Source organism: Myxocyprinus asiaticus, chromosome 26 (assembly GCF_019703515.2).
Source record: "Myxocyprinus asiaticus isolate MX2 ecotype Aquarium Trade chromosome 26, UBuf_Myxa_2, whole genome shotgun sequence".
NCBI lineage: Eukaryota > Metazoa > Chordata > Actinopteri > Cypriniformes > Catostomidae > Myxocyprinus > Myxocyprinus asiaticus.
In genome coordinates this window covers 29,907,632-29,925,624 of record NC_059369.1, presented here as the reverse complement: position 1 = coordinate 29,925,624, position 17,993 = coordinate 29,907,632, and the positions used below count along the sequence as shown (strand labels likewise).

The window sequence follows — 17,993 nt, the reverse complement described above, 5'->3', positions numbered from 1 at the left end:
TACCGTCCTAGATGTGTATGACTGACTTCTGCTAAACATAAAGATTTTAAAATAATATTTCAGCTCTGTACTGTAAATCCATACAATGCAAGTGAATGGTTACCAGACCTTTGAAGCTCCAAAAATCACAAAGGCAGCACAAACGTAATCCATTAGACTCCAGTGGTTAAAGGTGCACTTTGGACTCTTTGGTGGATCACACTCCTGCAGGGTTCCCATACATCCTGGAAAACCTGGAATTTTGCAATGCAGTTTTCCAGTCGTGGGAAAAGCCATAGAAAGTTAGACAAATACCTAAATGTCCTGGAAATTAATTATTTGTCCTGGAAAATATTTGAGTATAAAAAAATATAAAAATACTGTTGCTAACAAGGTTTTTGTTACATGTACAAACACATGTTAACGATCTGGACTCGGAATAGGAGTCAAATGCACAAATTCGAATTGTTTTATCACCAGGGTTGGGGAGTAAAGGAATACATGTAACGGGAATACGTATTTAAAATACAAAATATAAGTAACTGTATTCCACTACAATTACAATTTAAATAATTGGTAATTAGAATACAGTTACATTCAAAAAGTATTTTGATTACTGAAGAGATTACTTTGCATTTTATTGTCAATTGTTTCATTTAATATTTAGTCCTTTCAGATGGAAAAATGTATACAAATAAATTATGTGATCCAAAGTGCATTTGAACAGCGGTGAAACACTTCAAACGTCTCTGTCTGCTCGTATGAATGTAACACATCATAAGAAAATGAGTTTGGAGCAGAAGAAATAAACCTTGTGTAAATTGTCAGCTTTTACGCTAAGCTAAAATGCTATTTCTAGCCATTTTACATGCACATTGGATCATAATTTCTTCTTTTCTAGTAAGACCTTTGATATTAGGGCAAAAATCTTATTCTTGATCATTTTTGTATTGTTTTCCTGTAAAAATATCTAAAAATCCTTAAAACAAGATCAATTTGGTTTATCTTGTTTTAGAAACAACACTGCATAAGATATTTAGGTTTTTCAGAGAATGTATTGTCTTACTGCATGGCAGAGTTTTTATTGTCAAAACAAGTGAAAAAAATCTAAATGTAATCTAAAGTATTTAGAATATATTACTGACCTTGAGTAATCTAACGGAATACGTAACAAATGACATTTTACAGCATGTATTCTGTAATCTGTAGTGGAATACATTTCAAAAGTAACCCTCCCAACCCTGTTTATCACTGCCAGTGCCTGCGCATTGTGAAACGACGTCAACGGTTAACTGTCATGAAAGAATCCCTGTCAAATACATTATGTGCTCATCTGCTGTCATATCTGCTTTGCTCCAACAAAATAGTTTAAATATTGATAAAGTACAAACTAAGATTTTTTCGTTCCAACATTGCTGTTAACAAAAAACAAAACAAAAAAACATTTAAGTTATATATTTTAGACAACGATGATGGTCGGATCATGGATTTTTTTGATGACTAATTCACACTGAGTTGGGAGCGTGGTGATTCGGCCTTTATACCGCTGGAGGTGTGTTTCTAATAATTCAACAATCGGAGTCTGCTTATACCATGGTTACCACATGCAATATGCAGAAAACATGGACAGAACAATTTAAAAAATGCAAAATGTCATGGAATATGACATATTTGGACGAAAATGAATGTTTAAATACACAATTAATCAAATAAAAATTGCGACATGTCCCTGTGTGAAACTGCAAATTTCTGTGATTTAATTGAATAAATATATAATCTGCAAGTGATGCACGCTTCAAACTGAATGTGTGAAGCCGGCCGCTCATACACTGAAAACACATCATGATCATCATGCGTGCTCTTTTGTGTGTGAGATGACAGAGAGCAGAACACACTGAAGTGCACAGCACATACAGACTATATATTTATTTAATTAAATCAGCTTTACGGGGATAAATAATCATAGTGGGCCAAGTAGCATGAGATAGTCATACTGCTTATCTGGAGGTGAGAAACTACCATGAAACAAACAGAAAAACACCATGATAAAAACTTGATTTAAATGGACCCATGTGTTTTTGCTTAAATAGTACACTTTTTGGGCACATTAAAATGTCCTGGGAAATTGTGCCTTGAAAAGAGTGGGAACCCTGTCCTGCTGATACCATCACTCTGGACTATACTTTTGAGTTGGGCTCCATTGTTGTTTGTAGTATGTTGTGTTAGTTGTTATATTGTTTGGTTTGGTTTGCTTGTTTTGTCTACAAGTACTTTTACGTTTGAGCCTTGGCTGAAAGTCCTATATAAAGTAAACATGTTGTTATTATTATTATTATCATTATTAGTGGTAGTAGCTCAGTCAATTGTATGACAGTGTCATGTGCTGTCAATATGGCAGTGCCCATGAGGGGGCGACCCGCTCCATGTAAAATTAAAGTAAAGCTTTTATTGGGTTTCTGATATGATCACATGTGAGTGTACATCATTTTCAGCATACTTCTAAAAATACTGTTCATGTCTTTGTGTAAAACAAACAAAAACTTAGTGCTTGAAACCAAGCTGCCAAAACGACTCATTCTCTACTTCCACATTGTGATTTCAAACTGTGATAGACATTTGCATCCGACCGCTAGTGATGTGTCGTTCATGAACGATTCATTAATTTTGAACAAATCTTTTATGTGACTCAGAAGAACGAGGAGTCTCAGAGAGTGATTAGTTCATTTTGTGTTGACCGCGCATGTGCATTGCGCAACCTCCGTTCATTTGTTACGTGAAAACCGCATAGGTGCTGAACAGGAAACAGAAATGATTAGTTCACCTCTCGAGTCTTCTGTTCCGAGTCGTTCGTTCTTTTGTCACGTGACAGCCGTATACACTATACATTGCTCACACAGGAAACAGAAATGATTAGTTCACCTCTCGAGTCATCTGGTCCGAGTCGTTCGTTCTTTTGTCACGTGACAGCCGTATACACTATACATTGCTCACACAGGAAACAGAAATGATTAGTTCACCTCTCGAGTCATCTGGTCCGAGTCGTTCATTCTTTTGTCACGTGACAGCCGTATACACTATACATTGCTCACACAGGAAACAGAAATGATTAGTTCACCTCTCGAGTCATCTAGTCCGAGTCGTTCGTTCGTGACAAATGAACGAACAACTCGGACAAGATTCCAGAGGTGAACTAATCTTTCTGTTTCTCATAATTTGTCATTGGCTGCATTATCATTTTTTCCTTATTGGGACTATAATCAAAGTTTGCGTAAGTAGAAGTGTTGGGGGGGATTTGGCTATTGAAAATTTAACATTTTAATTTAATTCTGCTCAAATGAACGAAATGACTCGAATAAAGACTCAAAGATCCAAGTCAGTAAAATGATTCGATCTTCCCATCACTACTGACCGCCTCCACAACAACACATCAAGACCTACTTTACCTTTTCACTTCTGTAGCCCTGCCCAATAGCTGTGAGCAGTGAGACAACAAAGAAGAGAGCAGGTCAGTCAACAGCAGAGAGCCAATCATAACAGTGGGCGTTTACTGTCAAGTCTTAAAGGAGAAGCAGCACAAAAACCGAGCATTTCTGACAGAGGGTCAAAATGAGGGTGGAAAATGATCAGGTTTTACAAATATATATTTTTGTGCAAAAAAACTTTACTAATATTACAAGTGAACATCAAGGAACATTTGAATAATAAAAAAGACATGCCATGACCCTTTTAATGCTGCCTCAGTGAGTCCAGTTATGCTATTTTTTTTATTTTAGCCTATATAGATCATGTAGGCTGATCCATGTTACAATTTTTAACTACACCAAAAGATATGTACTGTATTTGTTATGTTTCATACATATATCTTTTACACAGAACACATTTGACCAACTATATGAAGAAAAAAAATAAGGAAATGTTTTGCATGCACTTTCAGTGTCATTTAATTCATAACCTTTGAAACAGACTTGCTTTGTCATTAGTTGTGAACTGGTAAAAGAAATCTAAGAAATCTGACGATTCAGTGGGCTTGGTAGTTTTTCAGTAAAACTAAACGTTTCATCACCCAGGATGGTAATTTGCACTTTGATCTGGGAGCTTATTCAAGGATGCTTTTTTACGTTTCATAAACAGCTGTTTAGCGTGTCTCTTTGCCCTGTGGCCTGTTATTCAGTAGTTTAGTCTCCACCAAATTTCACAGCTGGTGCAAGACACTATGGCTTGAAGGCCTCTCCAGGTCTCCGTCTAACCAGGTGGAGGATCGGTGATGATCTGGGGGTGCTTCAGCAAGGCTGGAATCAGGCAGATTCATCTTTGTGAAGAACGCAAGAATCAAGCCACATACAAGGTTATACTGGAAGAAAACTTGCTTCCTTCTGCTTTGGTAATGTTCCCCAACTCTGAGGATTGGTTTTTCCAGTAGGACAATGCTCCATGCCACACAGCCAGGTCAATCAAGGTGTGGATGGAGGACCACCGGATCAAGACCCTGACACGGCCAGCCCAATCTCCAGACCTGAACCCTACTGACCTCTGGAATGTGATCAAGAGGAAGATGGATGGTCACAAGCCTTCAAACAAAGACGAGCTGCTTGAAGTTTTGCACCAGGAGTGGCATAAAGCCACCCAACAGCAATGAGAAAGACTGGTAGAGAGCATGCCAAGACGCATGAAAGCTGTGATTGAAAATCAGGCTTATTCCAGCAAATATTGATTTCTGAACTCTTCCTAAGTTAAAACATTAGTATTGTGTTGTTTAAAAATGAATATGAACTTGTTTTCTTTGCATTATTCGAGGTCTGAAAACACTGCATCTTTTTTGTTATTTTGACCAGTTGTCATTTTCTGCAAATAAATGCTCAAAATGACAATAGTTTTATTAGGAATTTGGGAGAAATGTTGTCAGTACTTTCTAGAATAAAACTAAAATTTTCATTTTACTCAAACACATATTTATAAATAGTAAATCCAGAGAAACTGATAATTTTGCAGTGGTCTTTTAAATTTTTCCAGAGCTATGTATATTTTTATTTCTTCAGACACTACTACACCACTGCTGTTATTTCAATCAATGTTTTTATAATACAATGCGCTTATAATAATAATAATGAGTTGTAAACATGGGGAGTCTTTGCATTTTTTATTCACATATCTTTGACTTCGCGACGTTTGGAGATGTAGTATGTTTAATGTAATCGTGAACCACCACCAGCAGTAGCAGCATCATCTCACGATTAATACCTTCCCACAATGCCTCGCTCGTCGACGCTGTCTGTGGTGCTGAAGATGCTCTCGCCGGCGGCAAGAGACACAGCAGAGGAAATCTGAGCTCAGTCCTGCCTGCTCTAGCATCACCTCCATGCAAAGGCGTTACGCGCTGCTCGATTGCATAAACCGCTAACCCGGTGGATCATTTGAATCTGCCTTGAAGGTATCTGTTTAATTTCTTTGTTCCTTTTATATCGTTTCATTGATGATAATCATTAGTGTGAATTTGTTATCTATTACCCCCCGGAAGATACTATCTGCTTGTGTTTGTATTTTTCGGCTCCCGTTTGGCTCGCATCCTTTATGCACAGCACGCTGCTCCAGCCTCTAAAAAGAACACAGGCATCCGTGTCGGAACAGCATGGCTTCCTGCAGTCGCGGGTTCTGAGCGAGATGGAAGCGAAGCAGCATTCGATCAAGAGCCTGAAAAGCTATCCGGAGGCTGGGGGTCGGAGTCTAGCGGCGGCGGCGGCGGGCGGGGACGTCGGTGGTGGAGGATATCGCGTCGGCGGCGCGGAGATAGAGATGGAGGCGAAAATACAGAAGGCGATCGACTTCAAGCTGGAGGGTCACCGTTGCTACAAGGAGAAGAAATTCCGGGAGGCTATTGGGAAGTACCACAGGGCGCTGCTGCAGTTGAAAGGGATCCATGTCGTCGATGGGACCACAGGATCCGAGGTGAACCTACTGAACCAAGCTGCGGCCAAGCTGACAGAAGAGCAGCGGCGAGCCGTGGAGAACACCGAGATCGAATGCTACGACAGCCTGACAGGTAAGATAAGAGCTTGGACCTATGAAAAGAGCCGCTGCTATTGTTCTGAACGGCTCGAATGTATGGCAAGCCGTTTTAGCCTAAAAGTCTCCCAGCGTTACTTGTCGACATTCAATTTTGACTAGTCAAAACTCCCAATTAATGCAAATTTGACTGGTAATATTTCACATTGAAGATATCTACAATGCAATTCTGACTGGTAAAATTCAGTGTGTACTACTACAATTTTAATTATGACTATTCAGAACGAAATTGCAGATATCTTTAATTAAACTGGATATTTTTTCTAGTCAGCTGAGTTGCAGATATCTTAAATTGAATTACGACCAACAACGCTGGTAATTTTAGGCTAATTGTGCTTGCTATACACATGTTTGCAGGAGGTTGAATGAGATTGAAGCCACTTTGAGATGCTGTCGAGAATGTGAGGTGTCAAGGGCTATGTAAGGAACCAGACGGCTGAGAAAAGCGCTTTTTAATAGATTTATACCAACAAATTTCAAAGGCGAGTAATCTATTCTCTTTTTAAACAAGAGAGAAAGAAAGAGAACACTGAGAAAAAGCTGCAGTTTAGGCTTAAAGGAATAATCCACCCAAAAATGAAAATTCTTTCATAATTTAGCTATTCACTATTATGCCATCCTAGATGTTTATGACTTTCTTCCTTCTGCAGAGCACAAACAAAGGTTTTTAGAAGAATATCTCAGCTTTGTAGGTTCATACAATGCAAGTGAATGGTGACCAGGACTTTGTATCTCCAAAAAATACTTAAAGGCAGCATAATGGTAATCCATAAAACTCCAGTGGTGTAATCCATGTCTTCTGAAGAGATCCAGTTGATTTTGTGAGAGAAGAGACCAAAACTGGTTTTCACTATAAATCTTGACATCAGCAGTCTTCTTGGCGATCATGATTTCAAAGTTGATTACACTTCCTAGTGCTTGGTGCATGCGCAGAGCGCTAGATTGTTCTAGGAATTGTAATTGAGTTTGAAACCACGATCGCCAAGAAGACTGCTAATGTCAAGATTTATATTGAAAAAGGAGTTACATTTTGGTCTGTTCTCACCCAAAACTAATTGGATGGCTTCAGAAGACATGGATTACACCACTGGATTACCTTTATGCTGCCTTTATGTGTTTTTTGGAGCTTCAAAGTTTTGGCCACCATTCACTTATATTGTATGGACCTACAGAGCTGAGATGTTCTTCTAAAAATCTTTTTTTTTGTGTGTGTGTGTGTGTTCTGCAAAAGTCACATCTGGGATTGCATAAGAATGAGTAAACAATGAGAGAACTATTCCTTTAATGACAAGTTTGGCATTCATTGTTTTCTCAGCTAGTGTGATATAGCGACTGATGTGTTATGCATTAGTTTTATAATAAACCAATAAGTCAATTCAATGTCATATTTCGATTATTTGAGTGTTGAGACTTAATCAAATGCACAATGCAAACTAATAAGTATGCTAATCTCTTTCTTCATTGTTCTTTTTGACTTCCTTTTTCAGATTTCCCAAATAAATGCTTAGTGGATATGGTTTCTGTAGCATACTGAATATTGTGAGTCCTGTACCCTCCAAAATTTGTTTCAATTTTATGATAAATCTTAGTACCTTATAATTAATATATTCATCCCCTTTCTTTAATAACAGGCAGATGCATATTACTTCTCATAGGTCATTTTATGTAAATCTTGGAAATGTATTTGTCGATAAACAAAGGATAACATAAAGAGGATCACAGATGCCAACTGTGTTTGTTCATTGCGATAATATTGCTTAATATCCATGCACATCTGCTTGATCTGGAAGAGTGATGCCTGGAATTTGTGGCCCTTGATATCGCTGGTGGTCCCCCATGGTGGCTGATTGAGGTTAGTCTTGAATGTCACGAATGTGGCAAACACTTTGCGCCCTGTGGGGGAACCATTAAGGCGTGAAAGAGAGAACAGGACATTTCACCGGTGCTGCCACCACTGCAAATTTTCCATTTGTGTGAACTCTCTCCCACAGTCTCCTGCTTTTGTTTGTCCCCCTGCAACATAACTGTTAAATTAGAATCTAGGTAAGCAGTAAATATGTAGAGAACAGATATATGACATAATTATATAAAGATGCATTTTATAGACACCTCAGTAGACATGTATTTAGGGCCTTTGAGGGTTGAGATGCATAGGCTGCAGTTCACCTAAAAATGGAACATCTCAGACTGTGTTCCATGGTAGAATCAAATACATATGGTTACAAACAAATACAACAACAGAATATGAATTTTTGGGTGAACTATGCCTTTAAATCTATGTTTTACCCAGTGTTTTTCAACCCTTATTTTCTTTGTGAAGAATACATCACAGTAATAAGGTGAGATTGTGACTGTTAGCTGTTTGGATGCTTTTGGATGGATGCTATTGTTAAGTCATCCCCTGTGTCCGAAATCACGTTCTGTCACAGTATGTACTGTATTTGCTGAAGGTTGCACATCTCGGCAGGTAAAACAGTACTTTCTTGAGGTATGCATGGGACAGTATGAATAGATTCCGGACATACTTCATCCAAGGGCGTGGTTATTGACTTGTGACCCGTTAAGGCTGAAACGATTAGTCGACGTTATCGACAACGTCGTCAATAAAAAATTGTCGACAAAAATTTTCGTTGTCGAATAGTCGTTTGATCTTAACGTAACATAAGATCATATGAAAATGATTGCACACAAGAGCAGCACTGCAGCTCGCGCCTGATTGAGGAGAGGAAGAAAACACATCTCACAGTCCAGGCGCACTCTAAACTTTCCAAACAGCTTCAGGTGATGTAGATCACAAAGTATGAGGGAATTATAATGCAAAAATACAAATTAAGTAAATACAGAAGCACTCTTGTTGTGGAATAAGCAGAGCCGGAGCTGACGCTCAGATTAAGCAAAATTTGCGTATCGAGCGTCTTTAAAGGAAACACCCCGGCGTTACATCTTTAATGCAGTTCTATTTAATGCGTTATAACTTTATTAAAATTAAAATAATAAGGAAACTGGCATTTCTCTGTGCGGTCAGCGCCTCTTGTATGAGTTGCGCGAAGTGTCCCGATCTAATGGGGAGAGATTGAAACTGCACCCGGCTGAGGTACACTCTGTTGCGGGGACGCTCATCCCTCTAGTGCACGCGCTTAATGCAGCTAGATTATAACGCGATGGCAATTTATTGAATCATAATATATATGTCACTGTGCATTTCTTATCGTGAAGAAAATTGGCAAAACGCAGCTTTATTAATAACAGCGAGTTTTTGTTTTTTTTGTTTTTGTTTTTTTTGTGAGTTAAAGATAGATTGAAGTGAACAGAAAGGAGAATGTAGTCTTCGCCCCATTATACACTGCATTAAAATACATTTTTTATTTGTTTTTGTTTTGGCTTGTTTTCCAATATAAATATCTAAAACTCCTTTAAAACAACATACATTTACTTTAGCAGCTATACTGCAGAAGAATTAAAAAAAAAAATTATCTGAGAATGTTGAATATAATATTAAAAATACAAATATTTTAAAATATCTAAAAATCCTTAAAAAAAAGATGCATTCACCTGAGAAGCAGCATATACAATATTTAGACTTGCTTTTAGAGAATTATATTTAAGATACATTCTCTTAAAGAAAGTCTAAATATCTTATGTTACCTCTCAAGTAAATGTATCTTGTTTTAAGGATTTTTATACCATATTAAATGAAAAAAAGACAAATACACTTGATAACAATAGGATTTTTTTGTAGTGAAATTTTTACTGAATTAAACACAATAAAAAGTATTTTTCCCTTTAATTCAGTGAATGTCATTTAGAGGTATTTTTAAAAGATGATTTTGTCCTCTTTATTGTTAGTAAGCACATTTAATACAACCTTTTAAGTCGGGCACAAGCTGAAGAGTCGGTTTAGAGCTAATGATTAATCGTTGCAATAATCGCCCGAATAGTCGAATAATCATTCTAATAATCATTAGATTAGTCGATTATCAAAATAATCATTAGTTGCAGCCCTAGTGACCCGTTTATATGGTGTTAGAACAACAACTGCGGAAATAATCTGCTCTGGTTTTGTTAAACAAGCACCATTTCAGCACAAGAAACAAATTTCTTTGTATATAAATCACTTACAGTTGAAAAGAGCTGTACGACTCATTGTTCACCATCATTGTTTTAAATCCAGCATTTTGAATATGAAGTCACCTCAGCTCCCAAGGGATCGTAAAGTATCCAGTCGATCCACACTTCAGAATCTCGCCGGAAATAGTAGGTCATCCGGGTATTTGTCACTTACTCTTTTATGAATATTGAGGATTCAGACATACTACTCTGTTGGCATACTGTTTTTGGCATACTATAGCGAAGTATGAATATTCGAACACAGGGATTATGTTTTGAGTCATTCAGAAGTCACATGTTAACACTCATGTGTTAGTTTGAATTACTCTTTCTCAAGCAGTGAATATCTGGTGCTGCAGTGTGCGTGTCACAGTGTCATGCAGGTGGCTTTGTACAATCCCCGATCCACAGACAGCTGATTTTTAATGTGAAGAACAGCTTGCTGTATTATGCCTACATGACATTCTGTTTCCAATGGTCATATTACAAGCACTAGCCTGTGCTTGTGTGCTGTTGTTGGCCTCAGCAATACTAGGGTACTGTGGTTTGCCAAGTCTAAGGGGTGATGGGGAGGGCGAGAGCCAGTAGAATAGCCTACTGTTTGATCTGTTAATCTGAATGAAGCAAATGCTGTTGTGTGTATGTGTGTGAGGATGAAGTAAAGGGCATTCAAAACTCTGTTAGTTGTGACAAGGCCAAGCCTTTCTTTTTTTATTGTTCAACTTCAGACAGCCACAGCAAATTCTGCTCCTGTCTTTAGAAAGTCTGCTGAGTCGTCTTTGCTGAACACAGTGGCTCAGCAAGGAGTCATAAGTCAGTTGTGACAGGACCAAGAGACCATACAAGATGCTACTTTGGAAACTATAATGAAAGACCGAGATATCAAAACATGAAACAGCTGAGCAAAGAAAAGTTGTGAGAGAGAGAGATAGAGGAAGTTATACTCTGAGAGCGTCTATGATTTAGAGAGAACCCTTTATGTGGTATGGGTTAAATGAAAAATAAATGGACAGCATATGAGAGACAGAATCAAAGAAATACTAGTGCCAAAGTACAGTTACCTGAATCTGTCTGAGCAGCAAGAAGATTAATAGTTTCGTAAGAGCCTTTCTAAGTTGGTTATGCCCACATTTACTGACACTTTTTTTGGGGAGTAGTGCAGTTATGCAAGTTACAAGAGATCGGTTTGGTTGGTTAAACTCAGCACAATACACCATGGCAAACTGTTGTTTGCTTTTGTATGGGTTGGATCGTAGTATATCCTGTAATTTCACTGTAGCTGAAAAATATGAGTATTAACCTCATGTGACCCCGCGTACACATGCTGCGTGGATGTTGTATTTTGGCTTTGTTATACACAACGCAAAGCATAATTTAATTTCATTTAAACCGACTGATCTTAGTTCAGAAGAGTCTGGGCTCAGTAAAGGGTTAAACTTTTGACGTATGAGTCATGTGACAAAACAATATGGCACCGATCACAGTGGAGTTTGTCTTTGAGAGAAACGCCAACAAAACTACATCTGGTAAGAAACCTGATGACATTTTAACATTGTAACATGTTTGAGTCAAAAGATTAGAGTCTCTAGTTTTATCCGATATGCCATTTTTTAAATTTGAGCAATTTATCATGAAACGTCACGCTGCTAAACACAATGTACACTATTGTGTACTTAAGCGCTATTTTTCCTTAGTGCTTAACTCCTAAAATCCTATATTTACTGTGCATTATCAGATTGAGAGACAATAGGTTCATCCAAAAGCTGTAAAATGTTGCTTTCAGAGGCTTTATATGGAGTTAAGATGAAAATAAGGTGCATTTTGAAAAGTTCTGAGACCAATGCAGACAGACAGACAGCACACTGGAGGTTAAGTCATTCACTAAATAAGGAGCAAGGAAGCGTCCTTTAGCTTTCCTATGCAGCCAAGTGCATTCACTCCTAACATCTGACCAAAAGTTCAGTTTCAGGTTGCAGATGATGTTTGCACCACTCAACATGTTTGGCAGACATGGGACAATGGTAATCAGTACATAGATTCAGAATTTATAATGTATAGTTTTATTTCAACATAGTTGGCAGCGATTGGACAATGCTGGCCATTACTTTGAATCAGAATTATTTATGCTAATTTCTGATTGGTAAAATTTTTCAGCTATGGTTATCACTTGTTTTTTTTGACAGTGCAAAGAGAGAACATTGAGATTTTTTTTTTCTTTTTTTTTTTTTGCCAAAGTAGAAAGAAAAAAAAACACTGTAACATTAAAGTCAAATCAAATCAATTATTTTTATTTGTATAGTTTTCTTTTCTTTTTTTTATGTGTGCTTTTCCCAATACACATTGTTCCAAAGCAGCTTTACAGAAAATAAGCTGTAATGTCTGTAACATATGTGGACATACACTACCGGTCAAAAGTTTTGAAACGCTTGACTAAAATGTTTCTCATGATCTTAAAAATCTTTTGATCTGTAGGCATATGCTTGAATGTTTGAAATTAGTTTTGTAGACAAAAATTAAATTGTGCCACCATATTAATGAATTTCATTATAAAACTAAAATTTAATAATAATAAAAAAAAAAAAAAGAGTTTTTGAAATTGATGACTTGGTCCAAATAATAAAGATAAGCAGCCAATAAGTGCCCGACATAGATGGGAACTCCTTCAATACTGTTTAAAAAGCATCCCAGGGTGATACATCAAGAAGTTGGTTGAGAAAATGTCTGCAAATTCTAGGCAAAGGGTGACTACTTTGAAAGATGCTAAAATATAACACAGTTTTGATTTAATTTGGATTTTGTTTAGTCACAACATAATTCCCATAGTTCCATTTATGTTATTCCATAGTATTATTCATATTATTCCATATTATTCCATGAATTTACTATTATTCTAAAATGTGAAAACAAATTATAATAAAGAATAAGTGTTTCAAAACTTTTGTAAATTTTTTGAAAAACAACTGTATATGCTCAAGAAAATTATTTGCTCTTTTTTTGTGTGTTTATTAGGTGCTACTAGTTATAAATCAAAAAGAGAAATGAAAAATGTACACAGCTGTCATGCTGGGGTCTCAGGACGATAAACACAATACACAGGAACCTTATTGCTTAATGTGATTCACTTTGGCAATTACTGCCATTTCTGCCATTACTGTCTTCTACTCACCACAGCCAAAGAATGTTCATTAGACAAGCATGTCCTTGATAGTGTATATATATGGTGAAAAGGGTGCAAGCATGTTGGTTAATGTGTTGTGATTAATATTGCACTCTGTTGAACCCCTGTTCACTTAGAGGCAGTGCCGGATATAAGGGCCAAAACTGAGAGCTCATGAAATGTTTTTCTCACTGCTGTATAAAATCAACACTGTTTAATTTGAGCATATTTCAGGCTATATTATCAGGGATGGCTCTGATTACAGTATAACACTAATGCAAATAGAATGAAGCATACAATGTTGGGATGAGCTGTTATTTTACAACTTCTGACAATCCCAGCTGTTGCACTTATCTTTGTTATGCAAGGAGGTCTATAATACCTGGAAAAAGCAATCCATCTGCATTCCCATTATCTCAATGGTAGTTGCTTGGCTGATTTGAAATCAGCCATCTTTGCTCATGGGCACTCAGTCTGCATCCAGTTTTTGGATGAACCAATTACCTAAGCTGTTAATGCCATGTGACTTATCTTCCTGGAGCTGAAGGATAACTATGACTGATGGCACCACAAGAATGCACACAGTCCTGAACCTTTTACTTGTGACTATCCTGAGCTGTTACATGAAAAAGCAGACAAAGAAGTATATCTACTAAAATACAATGAAATATTTGCTATTTATTTGTTTTTGAAAATAATAATAATAATAATAATAATAATAATAATAATAATGGCCATCAATGGAGCAAGATGCTTTTTGTGTCCAGATGGTATAATTACACCATCTACCAGCAGAGACTAACTGGGCAATGCTAACCAGCCAAACCCTGACCCTTCAGAATAATTTCACTGTGAATTCAGTGACAGTTGGTTGAATGTTTTTCAACTGAAATTGATCTGTGCTGACCGAAAATTGAAGCAGTGCCCCAGGTGGCTGAAGCTGGAAGTGATGTTTAACAAATGGGCACATGTAAGCTCCAGTTTCCTGGTAAAATGTCCACACAGTTGCCACAGGTGAGTTTTTTTTAGTTGCAAATGATGTAATACAAGGGCATAGTTTTGGTTTGAAAGTTGGTATGGACATATAGTAAGGATAATATTAAAAAAAGCTGGTACTGTGGGCCTGGGTAGCTCCGCGAGTATTGACTCTGACTACCACTCCTGGAACCGCGAGTTTGAATCCAGGGTGTGCTGAGTGACTCCAGCCAGGGCTCCTAAGCTCCAGGTTGCTAGGGAGGGTAGAGTCACATGGGGTAACCTCCTTGTGGTCGCAATTAGTGGTTCTCACTGTCAGTGGGGCGTGTGGTAAGTTTTGCATGGATCGCAGAGGGTAGCATGAGCCTCCACATGTGGAGTCTCCGTGGTGTCATGCACAGTGAGCCACGTGATAAGATGTGCGGATTGGCGGTCTCAGAAGCAGAGGCAACTGAGCCTTGTCCTCCGCCACCCGGATTGAGGTGAGTAACTGCACCACCATGAGGACCTACTAAGTAGTGGGAATTGGGCATTCCAAATTGGGAGAAAAGGGAAAAAGAAGAAGAAACTGTATTAAGAAAATGCAAGACAGTCAGTCTGGTAATATAGGCAAAATAACATTATTACCTCATATAACAAGTCTTATTTCTTCAAATAAATTAATTTCTTATTTCTCTGCCCTGCAATATTAAATATTGGCCCAAGGTTTTTTTTTTATTTTTATTTATTTTTTATTTTTTTTAAGAACTGACCACTAGAGCTTCACAGTTAGGAGATAAAATGCGATATGCTATAAACTTGGATAATGTGACAGGGACATGAAGTGAGCTTCTGTAAACATAGGGTAGGGTTAAATTAAATTAAATTAACAATTTACATGTGCAAAATGACATCTCAAGATAAACAAATTGTGGGAGAATGGAGTATTGATGTTTTTCCCCTCAATACTTACTCCCCTCGCTCCCACATATTCTTTTCTCATATTGCTTATTTATATTTTCTTCATTTTTATCTGAAAAAGTAGGCCTCCTGAACAAAGAAGGCATAAGGCTTACCTAAATGCCTTATTTTATTGACAAAATATTATTTTTCAATCAATTCCGAGTTCTTCTATAATGTGAAAAATAAAACATTTATTGGGAGTTATACTGGCATCTTAAAATTCTGCCCCTCAGACACAATTGTTCAAATTTCAAATTTCTAATTTGTCTTTCTCAAGAGGACGGTTACCAGCCGAAAAAGTAGAATCCTCTATTGCTGCATGCAAAACTCAAGACAATTTTGACCTAGACAGGATACATTTGTACACGAAAGTATGCTTGTTTAAATCTATTAATTTCAAAGATAGGACAAAAGATACCAATGGAAATCCACCTATGTAATGTTTACACGCTGCTCCAGAAAATGTTTTTTTTTTAAAATCTGTGACTGTGATTGGTTTGTGCTGAACAACGCTGAGAAAAGTAACAGATGCCATGTGACAACACCGTTAATGCACTACTTCAGAAGAGGCTGGAGGTAGGACAAAAATTTCTCTGTGATAAATTTGCACAAATGTTGGTGTGGACATTTCCAATTTTCTGAAAGTTCTGAAACTTTAATGTAGCCCTTTTACAAAATCCTGAATTCCAACAAATGTTAAAGGCTGAAATCACTGTTTATATGGAGACCAACTGGACCTCAGTATCCTCTGTGGGCATGGCTTGGGAGGCTCTTAAGGCGGTTCTTTGGGGCCGGATCATACAGTATGCCTCATTCACCAAAAAATCCAAAGCACAAGGACTTGTGGAGTTGGAAGGGAATATTAAAAGTGCCGAGGCAGAGCTGAAGTGCCGAATGTCATCTGATGGTCTCAGAGAATTGACCCTATTGAAATATAGATATACTGTAATACTATTTTGTCACGGAAGGTGGAGTTTTGGCTATTCAGGGAAAGTCAGTCATACTTTGAGATGGAGGACAAGGCAGGAAAACATTTAGCTAGATATATAAAACAGAGAGAGTCTTTTTCTACCATTCCCTCAGTGAAATCTGCTGGTGGTGAAATATTTACCTCAGCCATTGATATTAATAATGCTTTTAAAGAATTCTATCTTGATCTCTATAGTTCCACATCTTCGTCTACTGATGAGGATATTAGAAACTTTGTGGAACCATTAGAACTTCCTAAACTGATGGCTGAGCAAAAAAATTCTCTTGAATCTGAGATAAACTTGGAGGAGCTTGGCGAGGTAATTAAGGCCTTGCCTACAGGCAAGGCTCCGGGGCAAAGTGGGTTTACCGTTGAGTTTTTTAGATCTTATGCTACAGAATTGGCTCCACTTTTGCTAGAAGTTTATACGGAATCATTAAAGAATGGAAAACATCCGCCAACCATGACGCAAGCCCGGATCAGTCTGATTCTTTAAAAGGACAAAGATCTAAGTGAGTGTACGAGTTACCGTACAATTTCCCTGATCCAGCTAGACGTTTAAATATTGTCAAACATTTTGGCTAACTAAGTAAAGTTATGACATCTCTAATACATATAGATCAGGTGGGGTTTATTCGGGGCCGTAGCTCTTCTGATAACATTACTTGAATCAATTGTGAGTCTAGTCTCCTGTGTGTGCCAAGTGAGGAGCGCTATTTGCATGGTGTACACACAAATAAAAAAGGAGATGTTGCCTATTTACAGTGTTTCAAATCGGTGACTAATAAGGATTAGAATCCTTATCAATATCATGTGGTCAGTGGCGAATGATCAGACTCCAGTCACTGCCATCGCACTTGACGCCGAAAAGGCGTTTGATGTGATAGAATGGGATTATCTTTTTAAGATTTTGGAAATGCACGGGTTCGGGAATACTTTTATTGGTTGGATTAAGTTACTTTATAGACACCCGGTAGCGGCAGTACAAACGAATGGATTAATTTCAGATTATTTACTCTGGATAGGGGCACCCAGCAGGGTTGCCCTCTTTCCTCATTATTGTTCTGTCTCGCCCTGGAACCATTAGCAGCCGCGATAAGAAAGGAAGATGATTTTCCAGGTGTGGCGGAAGGATGTGTGGCGCATAAACTTTTGCTTTACACAGATTATATTTTATTATTTGTCTCTGACCCTACCAAATCTTTGCCTTGCCTCCACAGAATTATTAATTCCTTTTCTAAGTTCTCTGGATACAGAGTTAATTGGTCTATATCCGAAGCTTTGGCTCTGACAGTGTACTGCCCGGTAACGGCTTTTCAGCCGGGCGCCTTCCAGTGGCCCAAACAGGGCATTAAGTATTTGGGTATTTTATTCCCAGCAAATTTGTGTGATTTAGTTAGACTCAATTTTGACCCTTTAATAAAAAGGTTTTCGAGCGATGTGGGCAGGTGGGCTTCATTACATTTATCTATGATTGGGAAGGTTAATGTTATTAAAATGAATTGTATTCCAAAAGTTTTATTATAATGCATTCGGTCTCAGACGTTTGGCTCAATGGTCGCTTCCACCTGAGAGAGCCCCTCCCTGGTTTTGTATTGAACAGCAAGTTCTTGCCCCTATTTCGCCATTGCAAAGCCTTTCTAACAAACTAATTGGAGAAGTTAAGTTACACCCCGCTATCTCGCATTTGCACTTGGTACGGACAAAAGTGTCCAGAGTGTTTAATTCGGACATTTATTTAAATGTTGCCTCGAGCATATGGCTGAAACCAAAATTATGTATTAAAAAGTCCCCTTTCTGCTG

At 37.7% G+C, this 17,993-nt stretch overlaps 1 protein-coding gene across 3 annotated transcripts in view; it reads left to right on the top strand.

The window, feature by feature from the left end:
* Nucleotides 1-5,282: 5,282 nt before the first annotated feature.
* LOC127416834 (tetratricopeptide repeat protein 9B-like) overlaps nucleotides 5,283-17,993 on the top strand; it is a 49,689-nt gene continuing 36,978 nt past the window's right edge. Inside the window, exons 1-2 of one of the 3 annotated variants that reach the window (XM_051656402.1) lie at nucleotides 5,283-5,407; nucleotides 5,556-6,016. In XM_051656402.1, coding sequence (XP_051512362.1) covers nucleotides 5,638-6,016 — 379 coding nt within the window. In that variant the 5' untranslated portion in view covers nucleotides 5,283-5,407; nucleotides 5,556-5,637. Of the gene's footprint in view, nucleotides 6,017-17,993 lie in introns of all 3 variants that reach the window. The other 2 variants (XM_051656401.1, XM_051656400.1) reach the window with 2 other exon arrangements.